This window comes from Alosa pseudoharengus, unplaced genomic scaffold, assembly GCF_046254945.1.
Source record: "Alosa pseudoharengus isolate Yale_2024_CS ecotype anadromous, Long Island Sound unplaced genomic scaffold, YU_APseudo_1.1 YU_APseudo_1.1_scf_7, whole genome shotgun sequence".
Lineage (NCBI taxonomy): Eukaryota > Metazoa > Chordata > Actinopteri > Clupeiformes > Clupeidae > Alosa > Alosa pseudoharengus.
The window spans coordinates 8,152,150-8,179,649 of record NW_027468859.1 but is presented as its reverse complement, the minus strand read 5'-3'; the positions used below and the strand labels follow the sequence as shown (position 1 = coordinate 8,179,649).

At 48.7% G+C, this 27,500-nt stretch overlaps 1 protein-coding gene across 3 annotated transcripts in view; it reads left to right on the top strand.

Annotated features, from left to right (window-relative positions):
- daam1b (dishevelled associated activator of morphogenesis 1b) overlaps positions 1-27,500 on the top strand; it is an 87,182-nt gene that overhangs the window by 22,956 nt on the left and 36,726 nt on the right. For 2 of the 3 annotated variants that reach the window (XM_076273318.1, XM_076273316.1), the window contains exons 1-3: positions 1,580-1,780; positions 17,319-17,632; positions 25,273-25,362. In XM_076273318.1, the coding sequence (XP_076129433.1) occupies positions 17,447-17,632; positions 25,273-25,362 (276 nt within the window). In that variant the 5' untranslated portion in view covers positions 1,580-1,780; positions 17,319-17,446. Of the gene's footprint in view, positions 1-1,579; positions 1,781-17,318; positions 17,633-25,272; positions 25,363-27,500 lie in introns of those variants that run through there. The other variant, XM_076273317.1, reaches the window with a different exon arrangement.

The following is a 27,500-nucleotide window of genomic DNA, read 5'->3' as shown; positions in this document are numbered from 1 at the left end:
TGTGTGTGTGTGTGTGGGTGTGGGTGTGGGTGTGGGTGTGGGTGTGGGTGTGGGTGTGGGTGTGGGTGTGGGTGTGGGTGTGGGTGTGGGTGTGGGTGTGGGTGTGGGTGTGGGTGTGTGGGTGAATATGTGTAAATGTATGCATGTAAGACTGCATAAGTATATGTGTGTGTCCCCGTGTGTGTTCTTGCCCCTGCGTGTGTGTGTCTGTGCGTGTGTGTTTGTGTTTGCTTGTGAATGGCACTCCAAATATTCTCCTGCAGGAAGTGTTTGTCAGGTCTTGTTCTCATATGCGGCGCAGTGACCCCTCGAGTTCCCTTCTCTGCGACGTGAGCCATCTCCGTAATGTGCCGCTGGACTCTGCTGGACTTAACCTCTACTACTGCACTGTGGAGTGTTCTCTCTCTCTCTCTCTCTCTCTCTCTCTCTCTCTTTCTTTCTTTCTCTCCTTCTCTTTTTTTCTTTCTCTCTTTCTCTCCCTCTCTCATTCCTTCTCTTTCTCTCTCTTGCTTTCTCTCTTTTTATTTCCTCTCAGTGTCTGCTGAAACATGCTTTCTCTCTTTACACACACATTTTTCTCTCTTCGCACGCACGCACGCACGCACGCACGCACGCACGCACGCACGCACACATCCATAGACGTGTAAATATACATTCATGCACATATACAGTCTCATACACACACACCCTCATACACTTAGGTTCTCACAGCCTGCCTCAAAACAAACCAATGACAGGGTGTGTGTGACTGTGTCACTGTGAGTGGGGGTGGGGAGTGTGAGTGTGTGGATTTGGTTACACTGTGTGAAGACCAGTGGGCGTCGGCCAGACCAGGCCATCCTCCTATGAGGAACCTGGGGGTGTTGAAAAGGGGAGGGGCTTGACAATAGTAACATCTGTGCCTCTGCTTAGAAAGAGAGAGAAAGAGAGTGTGTGTGTGTGTGAAGGGGGAGGGCATTTGTTTGAGAGGGGGGAGGTTGTGCACACCAGCAGCAGGGAGGAGCCGAGAGTGAGTGTGTGTGTGTGTGTGTGTGTGTGTGTGTGTGTGTGTGTGTGTGTGTGCGCACCAGTGAAGGAGCTTCAGCGCCTCAGTCAGCGCTGCTCCACACTCCTGTGCACTGCTGAGCTGCAGGGACCTCTGCGCTCCTCTCAGCCTCGTTTCCCTCGTCAGCGCTGCAGCCTGCGTTAGCCCTCCAGCCGGCGCTGCGAGCGGTCAGCCTCTGGAACATACACCCAGCGCTTCCCTGGCGCAGACACTGCGGAACAGAGCGGAAAAGACTGGACTGCGCTGGACTCTATTGGACTGCGTTTTTCACTGTGTGTGCCACGGTGGACGTGTGGGTTTTTTTCTTTTTTGGTTTATTTTGCGGATGGGAGAGAGACACTGACAGACCAGCGTGTCGCAGCGTGTCACGTTTTTTTGCCTCTGTGCAAAGAAGCCAGCAGTTATTTCCTTTCTCTCTTCCTCTCTCTCTCTCTCTCTGTCCCTCTCTCTCTCTCTCTCTCTCTCTCTCTCTGTCCCTCTCTCTCTCTCTCTCTCTCTCTCTCTCTGTCCCTCTCTCTCTCTCTCTCTCTCTCTCTCTCTCTCTCTGTCCCTCTCTCTCTCTCTCTCTCTGTCCCTCTCTCTCTCTCTCTCTCTCTCTCTCTCTCTCTGTCCCTCTCTCTCTCTTCTCCTCCCCATGCCTGGCGTTTCCCCTGCACCGATGCAGAAGCCGGTTGCTTAGCTTCACTTCTCAGGGGGATGCAGAGCACTTATCAAGCCCGTCTATTGGAATAGCAGGTAAGCCAACGCAAGCCTCAACATTACCAGACACGCCTGCTACGGGCAAATTCAAACCACAGGCATCAGGGACGTGTTTTTTTTTTTTTTTGGTGAATGTGATTGTGTGTTTGTGTGTGTTTGTTTGTGAATGTATTTGTGTGGCTCTTTATGCAGTGTGCGTTCGAGTGCCACTGGCGTGGAATGTATAGACGGTACACCATGTAGTTTCATCCCCTGCAGTTAATCACAGTCCTTTCAGTTAAAACACCTTCTGGGTCTATCATTTCTTGGCTGAGGGTGTTGATTTCTAGTACTCTTGGAGTTCTATATGTGCTTGTATGTGTGTCGTGTGTGTGTGTCGTGTGTGTGTCGTGTGTGTGTGTGTGGGGAGGGTGGGTGGGGGTGGGTGAGGAGGGTGCAACAGAATGGACTTAACGGTGTGGCTCTGCTGAAGCCGATGTTTGCCCTTGTCACCTTCATTCACCTTCAGCTGTGAACTCTGTCTGAATGAATGAATGTAACTCCGCTTCCAACAGGTTGTAATATGCGTTCTGTTTGGCTGTGGCTACGATGACGTGAGATAGCAAGCGACAGAGAGAAGGTGTGTGTGTGTGTGTGTGTGAGACAGACAGACGGGGGGGGGGGGGGGGTGATGAGGGGGAAACAGGCAACCATTTTTATTAGGGGTTGGGTTGGAAGGAGATAAGGAGGTCAGTGTTGCGTGCAAGGGAGAGAGAAGAGAAGTGGAGAAGGAGAAGATCACCTTGGTCATAGACTGCCCTCTTTTTCCCTCTCTCTCTCTTTCACTCTCTCTCTTTCTGTCTCTCTCTCTCTATCTGTCTCTCTCTCTATCTGTCTCTCTCTATCTGTCTCTCTCTGTATCTGTCTCTCTCTCTTTCACTCTCTCTCTTTCTGTCTCTCTCTCTCTATCTGTCTCTCTCTGTATCTGTCTCTCTCTCTTTCTGTCTCTCTCTGTATCTGTCTCTCTCTCTGTTCTGTGTCTGTTATCAGGTCTTTTTTTCCACTGCTCTCCTGTCACATGCTAAACAACCTTGTGCTCTCTCTCTCTCTCTCTCTCTCTCTCTCTCTCGCTCTCTCTCTCTCTCTCTCTCTCTCTCTCTCTCTCTCTCTCTCTCTCTCTCTCCCTGCCACTCTGGCTTTCTCTCATTCTGTAAGTGTTGTAATAGTGATATTGAGCAGGGGCTGAAGAAGCATTATCACTTCTCTTTCTTTCTCTCTCACTCCATCCTCCTTTCGCTCTCAGCTTTCCCCTAGGCTGGTAATGTGAAACACAGTAGTGTGCGTGCGTGCGTGCGTGCGTGCGTGCGTGCGTGCGTGCGTGCGTGCGTGCGTGCGTGCGCACGTATTGGAGCTGTCACCATGTCCATCACAGCTCTGCACCCTGTGGCGCCGGCCGAAAGCAGCTCTCACGCTCGCTCTCCCTTCCTGCCCCCCTCGGAAGGGCTTAGACCCTCTCCAGTGGCCGTGGACGCTCTGTTTGTGGTCATTTGTTACCCCCTCCAGTAGGACGGGGGCTGTTTTTGTGCCGGGGGGCAAAGCAACAGCAGCAGGCAGTCCGTCATTATTGTTCCCCATTTCTTACATCCCACTGGTCCAGCACCTTGAGATCACAAGCTGTCCCTCTGAATGCTGAATGTGTGTGTGTGTGTGGAGCGTGCATGCGTGCGTGCGTGTGTGGATGTAAGAGAGACTGTGTGTGTATGGATGTAAGAGAGACTGTGTGTGTATGGATGTAAGAGAGAGACTGTGTGTGTTTGTGTGTGCGGGTATACGTGTGTAAGAGAGAGACTGTGTGTGTTTGTGTGTGCGGGTATACGTGTGTAAGAGAGAGATTGTGCATGTGTGACCGTGTATGTGCACGCTTGTTTGATGGCTACAAGCCTCATAGGTGCTATCAGATGAAGTGGCAGCATAAACTGTCCGATTGGCTCCCCTGAAACGAGATGAAGTAGATGAAGAAAAACAAAAGAAAGTCTGCCGGCGGAAAATACCGCGCCAGCCACATCTGGAACTGTTGACGGCCGTCTTTTAGCAATTAGCACATGTGGCGCGGATTGACTGCCATGAGTTGTCAGTCACGGCAGAGGCTTCGCAATTCTTTATTTATTTCTGTCTCTCTGCCCCATTAGCTTGCGTTTGATTAGCAAGGCGTGGTTAGCTAAGCGTGCTAGAAGGACAGGGATCCTAAATCTGGTTTAGATTTTTTTTTCCTCCTCCATTCTCCCATCCCTCCCTCTCCTTTTTTCCTCTTGCTATTTTGGTCCTTCATTATTCATTCCGCTCAAGGTCACTGAAAAAAAAAAAAAATAGGAACTCATTTTATTATCATATTATCGAGCGCCAATTCCCAAGGTAACGGGGGAGGATGGAGGAGGGGTGGATGGATGGAAGGATGGAAGGAGGATGACATGCGGAGGAGAGGTGCAGACGGCTGCTACTCCCGCTGATGGGCACGGGTTGCCATGGCAATCGTTGTCAGGGCTGGCCGGCCGGCTTCCTCTGCACCGCACTGCCGAGATGCTGGTTAGTAGCGGAGAGGGGCGGGGTTGTGTGTGTGTGTGTGTGCGCGCGCGTGTGTGTGTGTGTGTGTGTGTGTGTGTGTGTGTGTGTGTGTGTGTGTGTGTGTGTGTGTGTGTGTGTGTGTGTGTGTGTGTGTGTGTGTGTGTGTGTGTGTGTGTGTGTGTGTGTGTGCGTGTGTGTGTGTGCGCAGCTGCGGGATACACACGCCTTTCTGTATGGCGTATACAATGCCAACTCATCCACACGTTGTCACTTCCGCATTTGGGGGGTGGGTGGGATGGTCATAGTACAACAGGGTTGGCTTCTCCACCCTTCCCCCACCAATAGTGACCAAGACGCCCACAAGCAGGTCCAGTCAAGCGACCTAATGAATGAACATGAATAGCTCTTTTTTGAAAGGGAGGGGGGGGGGGGGGGGGAGTGGAGCTTCACAGACAAACCAATAGCATTGCAACCCGGGCTGTGCCGAGTGGAAGATGCTCTTCTTGTGCTATGGTTGGCCTCTTAGGTTCTCAGGACTCCAGAGGACGCCAGTCTTGAGCGAGGGCGGTGGTGAGGATTGACATTCCTCTGAGTGCCGTGTTTGTCTTGTCAGTCAGTCAGGACGTCTCGCCCCTCTTGCAGAATAAACACCAGATAATGGCGGCCTCTGGGTCACAGGGTGCACTGGCGGCAACAACAACCCTCTTCACATGCATCAGGCTCAGGTGTCTGGTCCTGCCAGTTTTCAGAGACACCTTTGAGTTCATGACTCTCTCTCTCTCTCTCTCTCTCTCTCTCTCTCTCTCTCTCTCTCTCTCTCTCTCTTTTTCTCTTTCTGTCTCTCCATATGTCTTGCTGTCTTATAAACCCTAAGGCAACAGCACCACACAATAGCACCATGCCCAGACAAGAATGGCTGAAACTCCAGCGCCACCACCTGAGCCTGACTCCATTGGTCTCCTACTGCATCATAGATCTTATTTGGCTATGGGCGCTTGGTCCACTTGGCTGACGTCACATGTCGCACATGAACTCTCTGACCAGACCACCTCTTTTCCTTTGTCACTTGTACAAATCACCATTACCCCTCTCAAACTTCAAATACGGCTTCTCCAACCCCAACGCTGAGTAGTCATTTCGATGTACAAATGGTCTCCATTCAGACCTACTCAAGTCTGCATTCAAATTCAAATGAGACCACAGGACATGAGTGATACCGTAACAGCATTTAATCAGTTGAAGCACTTCAAAGGTTACAAGGCTTTGCAAACAAAGTCAGAAATCGAGGCAGACCCCTGTGGTTATACTGATTGCAGTGTCATTAGTTGTGTGTGTGTGTTTGTCGCTGTTGGGGGATGGGGGTTGTCACATTGTATGCTGAGCATGTTTGCATGTTTGACATGCCATGGATAGCATGGGGGGAGTTGGCTTTGGATTATCTCTCCGTGTCTCTCTCATTTGCTCACACACACTTTTGGAGTTTGGAATTTGAACCTCATTGTGTCGTGTGTGTGTGTGTGTGTGTGTGTGTCAGTGAGTGTGCGTGTCAGTCGGTGGTTGCCATCTTCACTGGTGTCTGCACTAGCTCATCCAGCATTGACGTTGAATAATTGGGGGTGGTGTGGTGTGTGTGTGTGTGTGTGTGTGTGTGTGTGTGTGTGTGTGTGTGTGTGTGTGTGTGTGTGTGTGTGTGTGTGTGTGTGTGTGTGTGTGTGTGTGTGTGTGTGTGTGTGTGTGTGTGTGAGGGGGTTTGGGGGTAGGGGGCTAGCACACTGCACACAACCCCACTCACCACACTACACCACTGCCCATCTTCATGATTAATGAGGAGCTCCATCCCCTTAATAGAGCCATTACCTCCCCCACATGCTGCTTTTGGCCCATAATCTCCACCACAGGCTGGACACTGACCCTGACTATCCCCATCCAACGTCCAGACCCAGACCCCAGACTCTACCTGGCAACCAGCATAGCAACCACTTACATTATTACCTATGTCAACTTAGCTATGGGCTATGGGCGTCCAGCTTCATGCCGAGCCTTTACACAGCACAAGGAACCCCATGCGCTCCCACTCCTTATGCTGTCTGCAGCTGAGATGCTACGGTGAGCTCAGGCGTTAGCTCCTGGCGCTACTAGCTGAGGTGCTTCAAACTAGCACTACGTTCAACGCCACACACTCCCCTTTAGCACTCAAACATGCACTTCATGACACAAGCACACACACATATTTGATCATCATACACAAACACACATGCACACACAGCTCTTTCTCATACACTCACACGTAGAATATTATGGCCATTTGTAAAGGTTAAATTTGTCACCGCTCACGGCCCTCGAACCCGCCACATCAACACACACTGCCATGTTGGCCGCAACAATTGTCTGGCAACAATGAGAATTTTGCCACAAGTGGCAAATGTGTTCACCAGTGATTTGCCACCACACTTAGCCAATAACGGCAAACTTCCAGTGAACTTCTGGTGACAAACCTAATTTGCATATGCCATTTCTGCAAATTTGGTGCAATATTGCCAAAAGTTAACCGCAACTGTTAGCCAGAAACCTAATTTGTAAGTGAAATATTGACCTTGCTGCATATTTGCGGCAACTGTTTGCCAGAAACCTGAAATTTCTGTAAGGGCATACAGGTTCTGTCAGTATCAGCCATAGAGTTCTAATGGCAGCTTAGAATGTCCATTTCTGTGTTTACTAACTTCCATCTTGACATTGGAAACCAGGGACTTTGTTTTGGAGCCTGTGATCTGTTTGACTCTCTGCTGCCTTTTGCACGGTTTAATTTTCTCTTACTTTTTGGCTAAGCCTAAAATCCTCTAAGGCATTTCCGAGAAGGTTCCAGCCCTCTTCTGCTCCGACCCGTCAGGGCTTTGGTCACCGGAGAGCCTTGTCACGCCCTTAGCTTGACACCTGGAAGGGCCTGGGGGAAACCGGTCTTCTGTGATGATGAGCGCCTGCAGATGCTTCCCTCAGCTGTTGCACACACAGGCACACATCGAGCAAGCATACAATCAATGGCAAACATTTAGGATAGATTAGGATAGAAAGAGACACACACACACACACACACACACACACACACACACACACACACACACACACACACACACACACACACACACACAGAAAAAACACAGAGATTGGAATGTTCTCACACTCTCTGTATACCCACTTTGTAGACTGTGATTAAATCAAACACTGACCAACATGTGGACCACACCCCCACACTGGTGTTCCCACAGCACAAAGGAGAAACAGTAACTGTTGCATTATGGGCTGTTGAAGCACAGGTGTGTGTGTGTCTGTGTGTGTGTGTGTGTGTGTGTGGGGGGGGGGTCGTGTAATGTATGTTTAGTGTATGTTAGTGTTCTTGTATGTTTTACTTGGCTGGGTTCTTATCAGCAGAGTGTAGTGTACGCCTTAGACTTGTATGACTTTTGGAAAGCTGTGTCTTTGATCGGCCGACAGTCGACTGGCTGCTGACTCATCAGTATGGGCTTGCCTGCCTTGCCCTGCCTTCCTGCCTTGCCTTGCTGTGCCTTGCTGTGCCTCGTGATCTGTTTTCTCTGCAGTTTTTTGTGCAGATGGAAGAGACTGATACTGACTGGCTGCTCACTGCACTGACAAGATGTAGGTTGTGTTTTCACATCTGTGCCGAATTACACTCTCATCTCTGCGTACGTGTGTGCGTGTCTGACTCGACTGCTGTTTTTGAGAGGATGGATGCCGACTCACTGTTTGCGTCTATGAGGGGGGTTATCGGGGTCATCGGTGTGGCAGAATATCTGAGCGAGGCTTTCGCTGCGTCACCTCTTTCCCGTCAAAAAGTCCACAGGCCTTGACTTTGACCATCCGTGATGCGTTAACGCTTGCGGTGTGCCCCCGCTAGGATGAGTCAGCATCCTTCCCCTGACCACAACCCTCAACCGCCGACCCCCTTCACACACTACTCACACCACTCCTGCCTCTACAACCAGTGAGATGGCCTCCTCAGACTCAAGCCTCTGTGAGGGCTTTTTGAGGTCCTCCTTCCGAAGCTGGAGTCCCCAACTGCTTCAGCCATTTGTGCTGTTGAGGGTTGAGGGTTGAGGGTTGGTCAGGGCTTCCACTGCTTCCTGGGGTCTGTTTTCATGGGGTCTGTGTATCTTGTGTGTCTGTGCTGCCCTGTGTGTCTGGGATGACCTTGGTTATGGGAGACGAATGACAGTCCGCTCGTCACACTGCTTGTGTTTGGTGCCCTGGGGGGACGGAAGTATGCTCTGTCTCTCAAACACACACACACACACACACACACACACACACACACACACACACACACACACACACACACAGGCAGGAAGTGAGATTATCATTACTACCTGAACGCAATGAAGAGAAGAGAGAGGGAGGGAGAGAGGGGGGTGAGATCATCATTACTACCTGGAGTCAATGAAGAGAAAACTAAACAAGAGGAGAGAGAGAGAGAGAGAGAGAGAGAGAAGGAGGGAGAGAGGGGGGTGAGATCATCATTACTACCTGGAGTCAATGAAGAGAAAATTAAACAAGAGGAGAAAGAGAGAGAGAGAGAGAGAGAGAGAGAGAGAGAAGGAGGGAGAGCGAGGGGGAGGGGGGCTAACCAGCTGTTGAGTACTGACATACGCCCAAGATTAAATTCACTGTGTGATAATACACAAGAGCCACTTAATCAGATTACTAATGAACTCCATTTGATCAATTTATTTACCAGACACGCCGGAGGAGGCCTTCTTCTTTTTTCTGGTTTGTGTTTGTGTTTCTGTTTGTTTAAGTGGTTTGGTGTCTGTCTCTGTGCGTGTGTGTTTGTGTGTGTGTGTGTGTGTGTGTGTGTGTGTGTGTGTGTGTGTGTGTGTGTGTGTGTGTGTGTGTGTGTGTGTGTGTGTGTGTGTGTGTGTGTGTGTGTGTGTGTGTGTGTGTGTGTGTGTCTGAGCATGCACGTGTGTCCATCCTGTCACCGTCACAGACGAGTTCTCAAGAAGTCGTCATGTGAATATGAAACCTTGAATATGAAAAAGAAAAAATGGCATTCCATTGTCAAGTGCATAGGACCTTGGTAACCAGTGTGGTTTGCCTTGAGATTTAATCTGCAATCAAATTGCACAGCTTGTCAGATGTGTTTGTCATGCCCTTAAGCTTGAAGTTCCAGTGTCTGCTTTTAAAGTGACAAGCAATCGGCTCAGTGTCCAATGGCGAGTTATAGAGTGACATTGATGGAGCCAGCTTTACATAAAGGTATTAAGTCATAAGACACTAAGAAGGAAAGACAGGTAATACAAGTAAATAGTGTGTGTGTGTGTGTGTGCGTGTGTGTGTGTGTTTGTTCTTTGCCTCTTCAGATATAGAACTGAGACAAAAACATACTGAGGCTTTCTGAAAAGCAAGGAATCCAAAATTCCCCATATTGCCTCTTTGGTTGGCAGCCCTGCATGAGACGACAATAAAAACCTATGGAATTAGCGGCTTTGATTGAATAACGAGGGAATTCCCTGCTGAATGGATGTGGTTGAGAGGGAATGGGGGTCCCTGCTGTAGGTGGTGACAGCAGGGTTGTGCAGACCTCTTGTCGGCTATGTGTGGAATGTGTTGTGCTGGGGCAGGCCTGGGGGTGGGGTGCACTGCAGGCCATTACGGTTGGGAAGCAGGGTGGGGAGGGGGGAGGGGGCGTAAGTTAAGAGATTAGTGTAATTACTTGCCGAGCCAACACACAAACAGCGGAGAGAGGCTTATAAGGTTGCGTTCCATACGGCACCACGCACGACTCTCTGGAGCGGACAAAACACGCACTGCCTGTGAGCGCACAAGTTATTTCTGATCACACACAAACACACAATTATTTTGGACGCCTTTGTAGCTAACTTTAACTTTGGTCGACCTTATAACTACAGATTGTTGAGCACGGCATCATGACATCTCTTGGCTTACTCCTACCTAACTACATCGTACATTCTTACTCCAGTGTCCTGTCTTTGCCATCCGATAACAACAACACTATTTTGATTCCTAAGACATATTTAGTCACTACAACAACAATCAGCTACAAAAACAACAGCAAATCGTCCTACATTGCCCAAGAATCGCCCCTCTATGCCCTGGTGCAATCAAACAGAAGTCAGGCAGGAAGGACCGAGGTGGGGTCAGGCTCTTGAGTAAGTCCACCCACGTGTGCCACTCCTCATGTTTTTCCCCTCTGGGCAAGCCCTTCGTCTGTGGACACTTTGGCCAGATGGATGAAAAAGAAATGAGAGCGACACCGGCAGTAGCCGTAAAGGAGACCGGCGTTGAGTGAACTGTTGTGTGGTTGTTGAGTTCGGAATTTACTACACACACTGACCGCTGCGATCTTGAAGACCATTGTCCATGTAGTCGTTTTAAATTGAAACTGCGTTTACAGTGGGGGGGGGGGGGGGGGGGGGGGGGAAGGGTGTCAACATATTTTTGTAATTTGGGGTTTTAAGAAGTAAACCACCTAAATTCTGACGTCAAGAAACTCTTAAACTGAAGTCTTATGAGGCTCATATAAAGCCATCATCCTATTACGGTGATTATCTTTTTTATTCAGTTGTGTAATGCAGCGCCTAATTGTGAGGATTTGCAGCTCTGTCCAGACTGCAGCGTTGTAAACTCAAGGGTGTGGGTACTGACCTTGTGGCCAGCAGAAAGCTGTGAGAACTCCCACTCCTCTATGCCCCTCTGTCCAGATACTGGACTGCTGGCAGGCCAGGTGCTGCTGGTAGTCTGTTTGTTTTGACATGTCCTTGACTTCTTCAAACAGAGCTTTTTTTTTCCTTTCTTCACGCTAGCGGAGGCCGAGGTGCAGGAGAGGCCGTGCCTTGCGGCTCACGTGTGGTCCCTGTGCCGGGAACACCTTGTGAAATACCTCCTTGCTCCGTTCGCCTTGACCACTGTTAATATTTCACAAGAACCACTGGTGTTCTTAGGGCTACACACACATACACACACACACACACACACACATACACACACAACAATCCAGAGGGAGAGAACCAGATTGTATCGCAGAACCGCTTGTGTCTGCACTTTCGATGAACATTTTCATTATGAAACATAAGAACAGTGGTCAGGCAGAGATACAAGTGCTCAGAGAAATGAGCTTTGGCTGTCTTCTCCTGTCTGCCTGTGTCAGTGAGTCTATGCTGGATTGCTGGATAATCATTGTCACATGCGCTTGGCAATGCAGAGACCCTGTAATTTCAGGCAGCATGTCAAGTATTTTCTGATGCATTTGTTTGCCATTCCATCAGAATGATAACAGAAAAATTAGGGCAGAATTCTTTTCCCAATTAAGGCAATGGTGAGCCCCGGTTTCTATGTGTCTGGGGCTGTATAGAATCTGTTGTGCGTTTGTTACCAAAACGTTGTATTTATTTTGGCCTTAAGGCCACTGTCTCCAGAGCATCAATATCTCTCCCGACGTTTTTAGGGAACTGCTGCCAATTCCTTTGCAGATATATAAAACCCTCTGTTCTGCATTCTCTCTATGCCCTATAGAGGAATTTAATTTAAGACTCTTTTCTCTCCTGACCTCTCTACTTAATATGGTTAACCGGCCGCAGATCTATGACGATTGTTTTTTTTTTTTTTAAACTGGGTATTCATTGTTGTTGGCAACTTGACATTTCATAAAAGATTTTCACGATGTGATTTTTAATTGTTGTCTTTGTGTCCCCTCAGCATCCTGCTTGTTTAGGGCATAACAGTTTTGCTTAACAGTCAACATGACTGACTGGTATCCTGCTGATCAAACCAGACATGATGTTCTAGTTGTGGAGATATTTGGAGTTGCAGAGCCACGAATAACGTTGGCCAAATAACTAAGTGTGTCGCAAGTTCTCGCAGCTACATTCGTCTTCCAAGGGCCCCAATGCAGATGGGATCTCTGAGGTCGGAGGAGACGCCATTTTTCTACAAAGCTCTGCAGGAGAGGCGGGCTTATGCTTATTTACCACATATGTGAAGTGTCAGTCACCCACTTCCCTCGATCATGAGCTCAGATATGGCGTCTAGACGGAGACTGTCACTCTTTTTTTATTATTTTTTTTTTTTCACTTCCATGTTAATCTCCTCCGTGCCCGGCCCAGGAATGCAGGATCATTGAGCTGCTGTGAAGATCCTATCATCTTTTACCGCCTCTCCACCGCATCCAACCCACCCCAACCTCCTCCGTGCTCGTTTTGCACTCTCCCTATCCCTTTCGATCTCCTTTCCCCCTCTTGAGCTGCAGATGGTCATTTTCACTGGGCTTACCCTTCTATGATAAGCCTTTTCTGTGCTGCCGTCTGCCTTGAAATCTTAATCCGCAGACTGTTTTGACTGTCATGGCAGGGAGAGCATGAAAGGCCCACAAAGTTATGCATAGACCCTGTGTGCGCGCGCTGTTCCGGGTAGATAAAGGGTGATAAAGGCTGTTCTCTTAGTGACGACACGTTCCCCTGAGTATAATTGAGAAGGCCCTTGTTACAGCTGTTTTTTTTTTTTTTGCGTTTTGTGACTGAACACCTCTGAGCCTTTCATTTTAGCCTTGCAGAGTGTAGAGACAGACCAAATAACAGACTGTCCTTCTGTTGAAGGAGGCAGAGCGTAGCGCTGTTGGCTGACACTCGTCATGAGTACTTTGAAATGTTTGGCTAGTCATGAGTCTGCAAAGCTGTTTCAAACTTGGAAGACATGAGACCTTACTGTCTGGAGCCATAGCTATGCTTTGGTGTTTGCTCCACACACACATCTGTTTGCAGAATTGCATCTTTCCTTCAAGCAATGGTGGATTTCTTCAGAAGGATGATTAAGCTTCCTTGTGCAAGAGTTTGACACTAGACGCTTTTTTAAGATCCAGAATGTTTGAAAAAGAATTCAGCCATTACAATTTCTTGATCTCAGCTGTTGGGTAATGTGTCCAGCTCTATGCTGCTTTAGAAAACAACCCAGTTGGAGTTTGGGCTCTATTAGAAACATACAGTGGAACTTGTGTAAACTGTCCTCAAAAGGCCAACTGCTTTTGCAATGTTTTGGGTCAGAGACGGAATTTTATTTTTGTGTTAAGTCTGTTTTTTCAGGCCTGTGTGTCTGTGTGTGTTTGTCTGGGTGAGCGTGTGTCAGACATGCAATCTCTCGAGGGCTTACAACAGTCGGAATGTTGATCTCCACTGCAATTGTGCATCTTCCTGCGGTTAACAGAACAAGGGATTGTTTTGTGTCTGTGCGTGTATGTGCAAGTGTTTACTTTTGTGTGTGTGTGTGTGTGTGTGTGTGTGTGTGGGTCTGTGTGTTTGTATGCGTGCACACGCATGTGTGTGTTGGTGAGTGTGTGCGGCACAGTCTTTGCTCTCTCTTTCTCTCTTCTCATTGTCATGATCTCCGTCTCCTCTGTCTCTTCCCAGTCCGCTCACAGACCACTTTGCAGCGCAATTACCGTCTCGCGTTAAACCGCCAGCTCGCGGGGCCCATAGGTCGGCCAGTGGCACCGCAAGCTGATCCCAATGACCACGGTGACCTCGTGCTGGTTCAGTCCAATCTCCCCCCGCAGCGTAACTGCACAGTGGTTCTGAGAAGAAGAAGGGAAAAAAAGACAGTATAAGCTGAGCTCGCTGAGTGGCTCGGATGAATCAGAGGGAGTCCGACAGCTGCCAGTCAACAAAGCAAAACACCACACTCCCTCCCCCCCATCCGCAGATGGAGAGCTCCTTCACAGGGGTGACCCGGAGGCCTATACTGCTGTGTAGTAACCCAGTCTAGACGTGGACCATCAGGAATTGAGCAAAGCCGCCCAACCGCTACAGTTTTTCCACCCTTCCTCTTGTCTGGTCGTGCTGACGTGACATGCGTGCCGCCCCAGCAAGTGGCTTCATCGTGGCTTGTTTGTTTTGTCTCACAGCGGCTTGGAGGCTGCAGCTCGTCTTTTGAAGGTGGCTGCAGAGACGCCTGACAGCGATGAACTGCTGGGAATGGTCATCCAGGTGCAGACAGCTGTTGTGATTCCTCTCTCAGCAGGCTCTGCTGCAGGGACATGTGTCCTTCACGGAGGCCATGTTTTGACGCGGCACTGCAGAAAGGGGGGTGGGTGATGGGAAGGCTTGCCGACCTTTGACCCCTTGGCACAGCAAGTGGCATGGCGTGGCGAGCCCTCAGCGAGCCCTTTGATTTGCTCCTTTCCTAATCTGGTTTCAGGGTGGTCCCTGGCTGGGAAGCTACACCAGGCGCGTAACTGAAGCGTTCCGTTCGCGACGCGTAAAATCCATTTTAGAAGAATGGTCATTTTTTTTCGAACTTACGCGCCTGCTATCACGTCTGGTGTAGCTACTACCATTGGTTGTAGTGGAAGCTGATTGTTGCAGCAGACGCAACGCGAACAGAACGCTTCAGTTACGTGCCTGGTGTAGCTTAGCTGGGAGAGTTAGGCTAACTGAGCTGGGACTTGCTAGGCCAAGTTGACAGCCTTGCCAGAGACTGCATTTGCAAATGCAGGCAGAAAGGCCAGCACCAGCACCAGCGCCTCACCTACCCTTCACCCTTCAGTCTCTCCTGTGTGTGAGATTTGTTTTCATACCCACTGCATGCTGTTTTGCTACGATCACAGCCACAGTAACGACGCCAGGATTGTCCCTCTGTTGAATAGCAACCATTCATGCGCTTGGTCTTTTTTCCGGTTTGCACGCATCAACTTGATAGAAGGTCAAAGTGCGGGCGGGGGTTGGCGGGTTGGCAGACGAACGGTTGGGGCAGTTGAGGCAGTTGGTGCAGATAGGGTCCGGCTAGCGCAAATCCCCACTCCCTGTGGCAGCTGGGAATTCAGAGGTGGCGTCAGACGAGGCTGGCAGGGGTTGGGGGGGGGGGGCGGGGGCACAGCTGTTCCAGCCGTGAGGTCTGCCACGGCCCAGGCCAGGCAACAGCTGGCCATTCGCGGGCATCCATCCATGGCAGGAAGTGCGACGCTGTAAAACTCAATGAGGGATCAGCTCACATCCTTTGTTTGGCCTTTTGCAGATGCGTTCCCCCCCTGGCCTCTCCAAAGAGACCTGCATGTTGCGGTGGCGTTGTTATGCCTTCCACGGCTTGTTGACCTCCGCTTTTCAGCAGGCCCGGGCAGAGTTTTGTCGGCCTTTCCCACACTTCCTTTCCTACAGAACCCCCCTCGGGGCTCACAGCTGTGCGCAGGGATACCCTGCCGCTAGTGGCTCGCTAGCGCGCTAGCTCAAAATAAACACATTTCACTTCCCTATCGTGAAACTGCACGCTTCACAGGTGGATGCGTCTGCAACACCTGTCCAGTCAAACCCGCATGCTGTAGAGTTATGCAGGGTCAGATCTCTCTGGCGGAACATGGATTGCACACTTCATAACAGCTGCTTCTTGGGAAGTAGCACAGAGCAGAACAGCGCTTCTTATTTTACTGTGGCATGTAGGGCACAACAATAGCACACAGCCATGCCATGCATGATTGCCATGCCAACGCCAAACAGAAGAACTGCACCGTGCATTACTGCACAGGGATTGGAATCTCTGAATAACTTTTGATATATGACACCTCCACAATGTGTTGCCATCATAACAATGCCATCACAGATCAGGACATGCATTTTGATGCATTCCAAAACAAGTGTATCATCACTTGTGTAAATCTGCAGTCAGTACAGCAGTGAATAAGACTAAAGTACATGCAGTATATTACAGATATTAATACAGAATAAAGCTGTGCATCGGCATATGAATGATGACATGGGGCGTATCATTACTGTATGTACAGCTATGTCTAGTGTGTAAGAAAATATTATTGTCCATTCAATTTACATAAAAAAAAAAATACAAAATTGATGATTTTGCATAACCAGCAACTACTGTACATTTGCATTGACTCTGCTTAGTAAGTGAATAGAGTAATTAGCTGACTTAGTAGTCTCGACACTGTCTGAGACTATGTATCTGGCCCGCCTGCAATAGGCTGTTGCTGTTTTTTGAAAGCTTATTGACGTGTTTTTTTTTTTATGTTCCCGTAATTAAAAGGAAGGGGGTAATTGGGCATTTGTGTTCAGTTGTGCATGACTGCTTAAATTGCCTAAATGTTCTTAAATTCGATCCCAGCCATTTGACTCAATCATGACTCATTCGCTCACTTAAAAACGCTTGTCGGTATATTACTGCCAGAAGCCTAACAAAAGGGAGCTCTCCTTCCAACACTAAAGCCTCAGCTCTTTGGAGCGTTTTGGACTCCGGCATCATTATAGTGTCATTACAGTGGCTTCTGACCGGAGGCCCCCGCAGGTTATTTTCCCTCTTTACGCCGTCCTCCTGGCCCTCGTTGCTGGCGGCCAGGTTTCCCTGAGGCCGCCCGGCGGCTTCGTCACTTAGCCAGCGGATCAGCCGCTGACCTCTGTGCAACGTGAGCCGGGGTCTCTTCCGCCCGTCTGAGTACAAAAGGCCTCCTGGACGCACGGGAGACTGAGCAGATTATATAAATAGACTGTCCTCCTGATCGCAATCTCTGGATCTCCAGAGAGCGACACACACACACTCACACACTCACACACACACACACACACACACACACACACACACACACACACACACACACACAGGATAGTTTACTGCAGTAATCCAGACAAATGATGCGCTGGTTCCTCAGCCCCATTTCCTGTGTGAAAATGGGCCTTCTCCGAGATCGATGTGTGTTTATTGGATCCTATGAAGCCATTTGTTCTACCTGCACTGTATTCCCAGGATCCATCCCGTCTGCACTAATATGATAATGTGCCATGCTTGACATGTTGAAAGCAAAATATATATATATATATATATACTAATATTTTTCCATCCCTGACTACGCTGAAAGAAAATTACATTAAGTAGTCCAATTCATCGCCAATTTTGCCTGTTATCATTTGTAGGTAGTATTTACATTACCTGGAATCTATTTCCCGGCTGTTCTTTTATTATTGAAGATTCTTTTCTGCTGTCTTACCTTTCTCTTTTGTCTGTTTCCACGCAGCATTTGGTGACGGAGAAAAAATTCTGTGAGTGGTCGGCGGCCATCCAGGAGTCCCGACCCCCCCTCACTCCCTCCCCTCCCTGCCCCCACCTCTGCCTTCACCTTGAGCCCCCCCACCACCGGTAACCATGGCGCCGCGGAAGCGAGGTGGTGGAGGGCGCGGTGGCTCCTCCTTCTTCTTCTGCTGCTTCCAGAGCAACGACCACCCCGAGATCACCTACCGGCTGCGCGAGGACTTCGCCCTGCAGACGATGGAGCCCGCGCTGCCCATGCCCACCTACGACGAGCTGGACGGCATGTTCTCCGAGCTGGTGGTACGTAGCGCAGTCGAAATCTACAACATATATGGCCCGTTAAGATGCAGGAAAAGACATGCCCAAGACAAAACACTCATCTTGCTGAACACTTATATCTAAACTGTACACTTATATCTAGGCATCTTTCTACATTAAACATTTATGAACGTATTTGTATTTACATTATGCTGTACATGAAGTAACTAATGTTAGGAAAAGCTAATGAGGGGTAAATAATGTTTGTAACAGGGTCAAGATCTACAGTACATGGCTAGTTACGATGGAGGGAATCTAATCGATGGCCACATTAAATATGCATGGTCATATTTCTCTGTCGCCGTCCATAACGATTTCAGTAACTAACGTTAACAAATGATTTGAGCAAGCATTTGTTACGCAGAAATGAACAGTTTATTTATGTCATTTCAAGTAAAATGAAAAGTAATTAGGAAAAAAACTACACATTCCACTACCTAACAAAGAACGTAAGCAAGCATTCATGTAACGTGTTCCACATTTATGGTATGATGGGTTTGTGTCTGGGATTATGCAGCCCCTCGCCTGGTGAGTTTCTGCTGAGCTCAGCAGGAGATTCTCCCTGGAGCCATATGCTCTGTGCTAATGAATGGATGTGAGTGTGTGGCCACATTAACCTGTTACTCACGGCTAGCACTCTCCTCTCTAATTCAAAGGGAGCTAATGGGAGCTAATTACACATCAAATAGAGATGGTCTTTTTGTATGTCGGATTAGGGACCTCCCATCTGCTTTGCTTATTCTCTCTCTCCCCTTTCTCTCTCTCTCTCTCTCTCTCTATCTCTATCTCTATCTCTATCTCTATCTCTATCTCTATCTCTCTCTCTCTATCTCTCTCTCTATCTCTCTCTCTATCTCTATCTCTATCTCTATCTCTATCTCTATCTCTATCTCTATCTCTATCTCTATCTCTATCTCTATCTCTATCTCTATCTCTATCTCTATCTCTATCTCTATCTCTATCTCTATCTCTATCTCTATCTCTATCTCTCTCTCTATCTGCTCCTTCTCCCTGTCTCCCTTGCCCTCTCTTTCATCTTGTTCTCACATTCTCTCTCTCTCTCTTCTTCACTCACTCATCTGGCTCACACTCAGTTGGTCTCAAACTTTCTCTCATTCTGTTGCCCCCATCTTCCTCCCTCCCTCTTTTGCTTTTCCATCCCTCCCTCTCTCTCTTCCCTCCTTGCCTCTATCCCTCTCTTTCCTCATCAATCTCTCTCTCTCTCTTTTTCTCGAGAACATCAGTCCAGAATACTTGGCCGCTTGGTCTCGCAATTCTCCACATCCTCCCTTGCTGTTGACGCTGGGCAAACAGTAGAATCACTGCAGCTCTCTTTCTCCTGTAACGGATTCGTTCACGACGACATTCATTGTCGTAATCTGCTCGAATTGACTGTAGGTCACGCTCCAATCTTTCATCGATGCTGCGGATGTTGTGGGTGTAACGGAAAACATGCTGCATTGTTGCAACAACATTCGAAACGTTTGACAAACCTCCTCATATACTCCGGAGGTTATGTCTGAAAGCGCTTTCTGTCTCTCCTGCGTAGTGCTTTGGGTCTGCTGTTGACCAATCTGCCTTTGCCATCACCGTCTACTTTGCACATCAATAGGCCCCATTGAGAGGCCCAGTGTTTTGGTCTCCTCTCACTACTAATTGCTTGTTTTTGTCTAGCCCCCCCCAGTCCCGTCTCCTCGTCTTGTTTCTTGGCCGGAGCTGAATGATTCTTGGATTCGGGGGGCGGTGGGCATTTAGTCACCCTCTCTTTTCACATGGCACTGATCCCCCGCCATTTCCTTGCCACGTGCCGACCCAGAAAAAAACACCCCCGCCCTCCCCCTCCCCCCTTCTCCAGACATAATTTGAGGGCTTTGGATTCATTGGGGGAAAATAGAAAAGGCCCAGAGGGGAGTTGGCTGCTCGGCTCGGAGTTGCTGGGTGCCGGGTGGTCACCGACGCCTCGTGTCCTACTCGAGTAACCGCCGCCGCTGTGCAGTGCCGCGTTGCGCTCGCGCCGCATGTGGCCGGACATCTGCTGGCAGCTATGGCGCTCGCTGTGCTCGCCCCGATCCACACCCTGTCTATATTTATCTTTTACGCGACTCCTCCACCGCTTTGGGCCAGAGCCAAGCAGCCCGGGTGGAATCAATACCGAGTTGACACTGTTCAGGGGCCGTCGCTTGTCAGTCAGACTGTGCAGTTGCGTTGTGAAGAAGAGACAAAAGAGATGTTTGCACTCCTCCTGTTGCATCCTGTGACAGTTTTGAGGGGTTATTTTTTATTTGGAATTTCTGGCAGGAATTCCACAAATTAAATTGTGATGGTTTGTCTTAGGACCAGTTTTTGGTGACAGTGTCTTATAAAATGGCTTCCCACTATTACGAATGGCTTTGTGTAGAACTTTTTTTTGGAGACGAGACGTTTAGCATGGCTGTGGGGATTAACACTTGGGTGGGTTCCTCTCCTTTATAATGTAATTTGGGTTGTGCATGAGGCCATAACAAAGTCTCTCTGTTGAGAGTAGTTAGATGACCCAGTCCAGAGACACAGACAGAATGAACTTGGTAGCCCACAGCCTTTGCACGGAAGCTTCTGGATGGGAGTGGGGGTGTGTTGGGGGTGCTGGAGGAGGCTGGGCGGGGGGGGGGGTGGATAGGGGGTGGGGGGATGCTGAAAAGTGCCCTGCACAAAAGCACTACTTATAAATGTCACATGAGAGGAATGAGGATCAGGCGTTCCGGGGCTTTCCGTGTTGGTCCTCAGGGAGGGCTGTTTCAGAGCCACTGAGTGATTTCTAGCCAGACCGGAGGGCACACGTCTTTTTGTTGGGTGGCATAATAAAGCTTCTCAGTTACTCTACACAGTCGGCATGCTGTGTGTGTCTGTGTCTGTGTCTGTGTCTGTGTGTGTGTGTGTGTGTGTGTGTGTGTGTGTGTGTGTGTGTGTGTGTTAGCAGCTTCGTAAATTTCACCAACGTCCAGCTAAAGTTTGATTAGGAGATTTGATGGCGGTGCTCCCTCCCTCTGCGGAAAAAATAGGTGCAGCTAGTCCTTTGTTCCAGAGAAATGTAGATCTCAAGTGGATATGAAGCAGCTCGGACCTCTAAACAAAGGCCTTAAATGGCCATTTGGGTCTTTGTGAGATCAGGTATACCACATCCCACCAAATAATACCTTATAGGGTCTTAGTCATGTAAACGTTGCCCCAGTTTCCTGCTGGTGTTGTCTAGAGAGTGAAAACCAAACCACCAATCTCTTGAACCCCATAATTTTAAGATGTGCCACAGTATTAAGGTCTGCAAGGGGCTCTTGTAATGAAACAAGTCATTCGGTCGGCTTTTACCTCTTTGTTTTGTACAGCTAAATGCCGTGAAATCTCTCTCTTTACTTTTTAGAAAGACATAAAAAAGCTTAGCGAATGCAGAATGTGTTGAGCATTTCACAGCGAACGTGAAACCGTGAATGAAAAGGCTTTTTAATAGTCGTCTATCAATAGTCGTCTATCAGTGGCTTTTTAATAGTCGTCTATCAGTGTAGTCGTGTCCCTGGACAATGCTCAAATTACCACCTCAACTCAAGTTCTGAGCCGCCATATGGCGCGAGCGGTTGAATCTGGAATGATCTCCCATATCAAAAGCGTGCCATCGGGCGATCCGATGCCTCGGTTTCCCCTCGCGACTCTGCGGCGGAGGAGGAGGAAAGCGGCCTGGCAGGGCTTACTGTCCGCCCACCTCCCCTCTCCCCTCTCCCTCGGTCCAGATCCTGGTGTCAAGCTCGGATACTCGGCCGGTGAGATAAGATAAGATGCCTGCCAGCTTCCCCAGGTTTTGGCAGCACATGGAAGGACCTCATGCGAATACCACACACACACACACACACACACACATGCACACGCAGGCATATCACATACAGCAGGCAACCGTGGAGAGGCCTGGACTTTCCCCTCATAAAAATTGCATAGCGCATCTGTATGCCTGGAGAGAGAGTGGTGTCTCCTCACTTAGTACAATTATGTCTTTATGTCTTTGTCTTAGACCTAGCGTGTGTGTGTGTGTGTGTGTGTGTGTGTGTGTGTGTGTGTGTGTGTCTGTGTATGTGCGTGCGTGTGTGTGTGTGTTGGTGTGTCTACCTGTGTGGCTGTGTGAGAGAGGGAAAGAAACTATGGGAGACAAAAGAAAAAGACAAGCACAGACAGACCGAGAAAGAAAGAAAGAGAGAAAGAGGGAGGTACATTAGAAGGGGATGGGCAGAATTCCGGCTGAGTCTGCAACTTCACTGTCTGTATGTCCAGAGATGCAGCCCAAATGGGGATACTGGAAACGCCGGCCCGTCAGACAGGAAGTGAGATCGCTGTCTACTTCCTGTCCCTCCTGGGGCGGACGGGGATATGTCTGTCACCATGGCCGTTCAGACAGGAAAGCATTAACATTCACAGAGGCATTCTGCAAGCAGTGCCTAATGGACCCATTTCTTGTTACAGTTGTTCATGTAGCAGCCGTAATGGACCAGCTATTATTTACACTTGTTCATTTAGCAGATATAATGACTTATTGCTACTTACATGCATTTGGCAGACAGACAAACCAAACAAATTACTTAGTTTTGGTAGAAGTTTACTCATCCACTTGCCGCTGGAAAACTTGGCTCATTTAAGTGTTATGGATGTGGCAGACTCCACTTATCCCAAGCAAATATTTGTTCGTGAGTATGTGTGCACCCAATTCCCTGGTGTTGTCAGTGTACCTTGATCGACAGGGTGACCTACAGGTCAACGTACCTAGGTCAGCCAGTCAAGCTGAAGGCATACTTTGATCATTTGAGTGTGTTGTTCTCCGCAGTTCGGGGGCTGTTTCGGGCCCGGCTAGCTGGCGGGCAAAGTCTGTGTGTGTCTCGCTCCAGGCCCTGCTGGCCCAACTAAGCAAATACGATTAGGCCCCAATCAAACACGCTGCCTCAGTTAGGGCCCAGCCGCGGTATGGCACGGTACAGTACGGCGCGGAACATCAAATTCCTCATTTGTTTATCGATGGGAATATCTCTCTCTCTGGGCGCCAGGGTCGTGGAGAGGCCATTTGCATCTCCCATTGTTCATGCTATTGTATGTTCAGGCTCTCGTCCATGCAAGGCTGTACAGAACAAGGAATCTGTGTGTATGAGTATGTTACACAGAGTATAGATGTTTAAGAGTGTGTATATTTGAGTGTGTGTATTCGACGTGTGTGTGTGTGTGTGTGTGTGTGTAGTCATGTGTGTAGTCGTGTGTGAAGTCGTGTGTGTGTGTGTGTGTGTGTGTGTGTGTATGTGTGTAGTCGACTTGTGTGTGTGTGTGTGTGTGTGTGTGTGTGTGTGTGTGTGTGTGTGTGTGTGTAGTCTTGTGTGTGTGTGTGTGTGTGTGTGTGTGTGTGTAAGCGAGCGGCAGGGGTTCAGGGGATGTTCTCGATAACTGGTGCATGAAGCTATTAACTTAGCGCCCAAAACATCTGGCTCGTGTTTGGTGCGGAGAGAGCGCAGCTGCCAAAGAATGCGCCGCGGAGCTTATGCAACGGCCGCAGGTACTAATTTAACGAATCCACGGGGACTCCACCGCCCAAAACTAAGGCCCCCACCACCCAACCCCCCTCTCTCCCCAAGGGGGGGCGGCTCACGGAGCCTGCCAGCCACCCTTACCCTGAGCCTCCTGTGGCTCCCTGGACACCGCGTGTCACCACCACAGCTGCTGCTGACGCTGCCGCGGTGTTAGAGGATCGCTGGCGTGGACGCTCAGGCAGAGACGTTGTGTGGCGCTCCTCCAGGGTGTGTGTGTGTGTGTGTGTGTGTGTGTGTGTGTGTGTGTGTGTGTGTGTGTGTGTGTGTGTGTGTGTGTGTGTGTGTGTGTGTGTGTGTGTGTGTGTGTGTGTGTGTGTGTGTGTGTGTGTGTGTGTGTGTGTGTGTGTGTGTGTGTGTGTGTGTGTGTGTGTGTGTGTGTGTGTGTGTGTGTGTGTGTGTGTGTGTGTGTGTGCGCGCGTGTGTTTGCACCAGAGCGAAATCTCGTGGATGGCCGAGCTGAGCTCAGCCTCGAGGAGCGTGTGTGAGGCAGTCCAGGGGTGCTGACATTTCATCAGCCTGTAGCTTCATTCCCCGTAGGCTAGTAAATATGGTGGAAGTGTGTGTGTGTTTTGTGATATTCTATGACACCACTGTGCGTGTGTGTGTGTGTGTGAAGGTGTGTGTGAGGGAGTGAATACAGATTTACAGCGCGAAGGGGTCAATGTGTGCACACATGTGTGTATGAGTAGATGATTTAACCGTGCATTCAGTGTCGGGCAGCCAGGACTCGCGGAACAAGATGAGTGTGTTGTCTTTCCCACTGTCAGATATGGGAACCCACTCCCACTCACAAGAGCAGCCAACCAAAACTAAATGCATACGTGTGTGTGTGTGTGTGTGTCTGTGTGTTTTAGGGTGTGTTGTTTTAAGTACATAAGAAGAGTCATTTGCGTAGAACATGGGGTTTCATGGTCAAACGCAGGGTTGCGCTTGTGTGATCTTGTGTATCGCCACATTCTGCGGAAGGAGCTGAAGGGCCATGAAAACATTCTGGAGTTCTACAAAAACCACTCCAAAGCTGGAGTGTGAGTGTGGCCGCTCGTTGGCCTGGACCGTGCATGGGAACCTCGACAGGCGACCGTGAATGAATCCGTAACCAGCCAGTATTTCCTCTCTCCTCTCTCTCTCTCTCTCTCTCTCTCTCTCTCTCTCTCACACACTCACTCTCTCTCTCACTCACTCACTCACTCACTCTCTCTCTCTCTCTCTCTCTCTCTCTCTCTCTCTCTCTCTCTCTCTCACTCACTCTCTCCTCTCTCTCTCTCTCTCTCTCTCTCTCACTCACTCTCTCCTCTCTCTCTCTCTCTCACTCACTCTCTCTCTCTCTCTCTCTCTCTGTCATCCTCTACTTCCTGACTTTCCACATTGCTTTATTCACTGGCTGGGGAAGGAAGTATTTGTAGGTTAAGGGAAAGTTTGAAAAACAAGCATTGGGTGGCTGCGGTTTCCGCCGGCGTGCTGGGTTATCGGCTGTTTCGCCCGGTCGGGTATTGTTCTCCGCCGGCTCCGACCCTGCCCGGCTGCCCCCAGGGCCGCGTTGGAGCGGTATACGCCGACGCCTTCTGCAGATGGTTCACATCCAGCCAAATCATAACAGTGTGAATGTAACGCCATTGTTTTCACTTAATGGCGACCGGAGGCCTCTCGTAATTCCTCCTATCGGAGTGTTTGTATCCATGTTTTATGTCATGTCATGAGCCGTGCAATCATGACTGTGTGGGTAGTGTGTGTCTGCCAGGTTCAGATATCCTCTGTCTGTCTGTCTGTCTGTCTGTCTGTCTGTCTGTCTGTCTGTATCAATTCAATTTCATTTAATCAGTTGTATTAGTATGGTGACTGTTAGTGTAGTATATTGTTATACAGTATACAGTGTTATACAGTACTATTCACAACAAAGCCAGTTTTTCAATAATATACACAATATATATATATATATATATATATATATATATATTGTGACCAATATATGTATATATATAAAATGGCAATATACAGTCAACACTGTAAAAATGTGCTCTCTCTCTTGTGTGTGTGCAGGATGAGTTGGACCTCACAGAGAAGCACAGAGAGGCCATGTTTGCCCTTCCAGCGGAGAAGAAATGGCAGATCTACTGCAGCAAGAAGAAGGTAAGCTCCCGCCCACCCAGCCAAGCTAACCAGTCCATATATGTTTGTATGCTTGTCGTTCTGCTGAAAAAAAATCCCAAAACATTTAATTTACTCACACACAATTCTTTCTTTCACCCTGTACACTCTCAATGACTCGGCAGATTAAACATGAATGAACACAATGGCCAATGTATCAGCACAGCACAGCAGACACCACCTCTGTGCTTTGTGCATATTTCTTGAACACATCTCGGTACTCGTGTGAGTACTTCAGTAGTATCACTGTAGTATCTCTCACCATGGTGAGCGTCAATGGAAGGCTATGACCACTGTCCGTCATTGGTCATCTGCGGTCAAACCTCCTCTCTGCACTAGAGAATGGCATAGAACAGAGAACGTAGAACATATCCATATCAGTAGACCCGTTAGACATGGACGTATGAATCTTTCACTGAGCTGCAGCAGGGTTTTTAGGGGCTGGTGCTGCACTTAAGAGCTAAACTGCTCCATCAGGTAATTGCGGTGACCTTTCCAGAGAGCTGCGCTGAGCGGACCATTCATCATTTGAGTTCTGCCTGCTTGCCGGAGGAGAGCCAAACGCTGCTCTGCTACAGTAATGCATCCCAACAGACCCACACACACTCACAGAGATGACATCTTCCGGGAAGCCGTCGGGCGGCCGTTTTATGCCACATTTTTTTTATTTGTTATTTTTTTTTGGTTGGGCCTGTTAAAATGGAGATGTAGGATGTTGGGATGTTCCGCTTTCCCCTCCTGAAGGGGCACGGTCCAGGGCTGCATCCTGCCGTTAAGGCTGCCGTGACCGTGGCGTGGGAGTGCTCAGAGGAGGTGCAGACACAGAGCAGGATGTGAGGAGGTGATGAGGCCTCAGTGGAGGTGCGTGTGCTTTAATGGCTTCCCTTGGCCTTTCATAGACTAGAGGTGAGTTCAGCGAGGGCAGTCGAAAGATCACATGCCATCCTAAGCCACAGGCAAGTAGTATCGATCGTTCCAGAAGATACAAGAGACAAGATGCTGCATGCACATGTGATCCTGACCACTCTTTTTCTTTAAGTATTCAGTACTGTCAGAAATATGCCGGAGAAAATGGCCTGTTAAAATTAAAGGAAAATCTCTTGAAATAATCTCACGATTCTTTCTTGTACATTTGAGTGTATATATTTACAACCGGTACTAGGATTACTATGTAGAATGACCGCATGTAGAATGACCGCAGCCTCTCTGTTTAACTTGGGCGGGGTCGTCCCGTCCTGTCCAGTTGTGAGTGTCTGCAGTTGAGAGGCCGATGTGACATTTTGCACCTTGTTGTGTCTTGTGAGCTCACTGGGTTGAAAATCCCCTCCTCCAGGTCCAGGCAATCCTCTCTCTGTAGGTCTGACTTCTTTAACCTCTGACCTCATGACCTTTTGCAGAACCCAACCTGTACATTCCAGCCAATGCACTGCTAGAGGATAGTCTTACAGTAAGGCAAAAAAACTGTAACTAGGTCGTTAATCAATCACATTCTTGTTGAGTCATCTTCAGGTAACCATGGTGTAGTTACTAGAAACAAAGACAGATGGAAAATCCCCTCTGCATGTAGTGGAGAGGTCCTTCCAGGTTTAGAAGACAAATGGCTGTGATTAAATCCAAATAGGCTTTCAACGTCTGTCTCTTGTAAATATTCTTATCTTCTGTAGATATTTACTCATGTTATGTCATTTATCTTCCAGTCCAAGCTAATGTACAGTTGGCGTCAGTCATGATGTTGAATTTTTTTTTGTTTTAGTAGTTCGGTGTGCAGCATGGCCAGTGGCTTTAACCACATAGCCAAAGAACCACAGTATTGATGATTGATCCAGTCCTGAGGTTCTTAGGTTTCCTCCGTAGATAGCTTTACCATTGTAGATCTTGGAGACAAAACCCTGTGATGGAATCCATCAGTTTGGCGTCTCTTCCTTTTAAATGTCACCATCATGTTATCATTATTTACTCTTCTCTTCATCTCTTCATCTTTCTCCCTCACTGATGTCACTTCCCTCCCTAATTGATGGAAAGTTTGGATGTTTTAATCGACTTTAATGGAAGCCTTACATCAGTTTGGTGGAACACATCAGGTCGTGGGTTAAACACGTTGCCAAAAGAACACGCCAGCA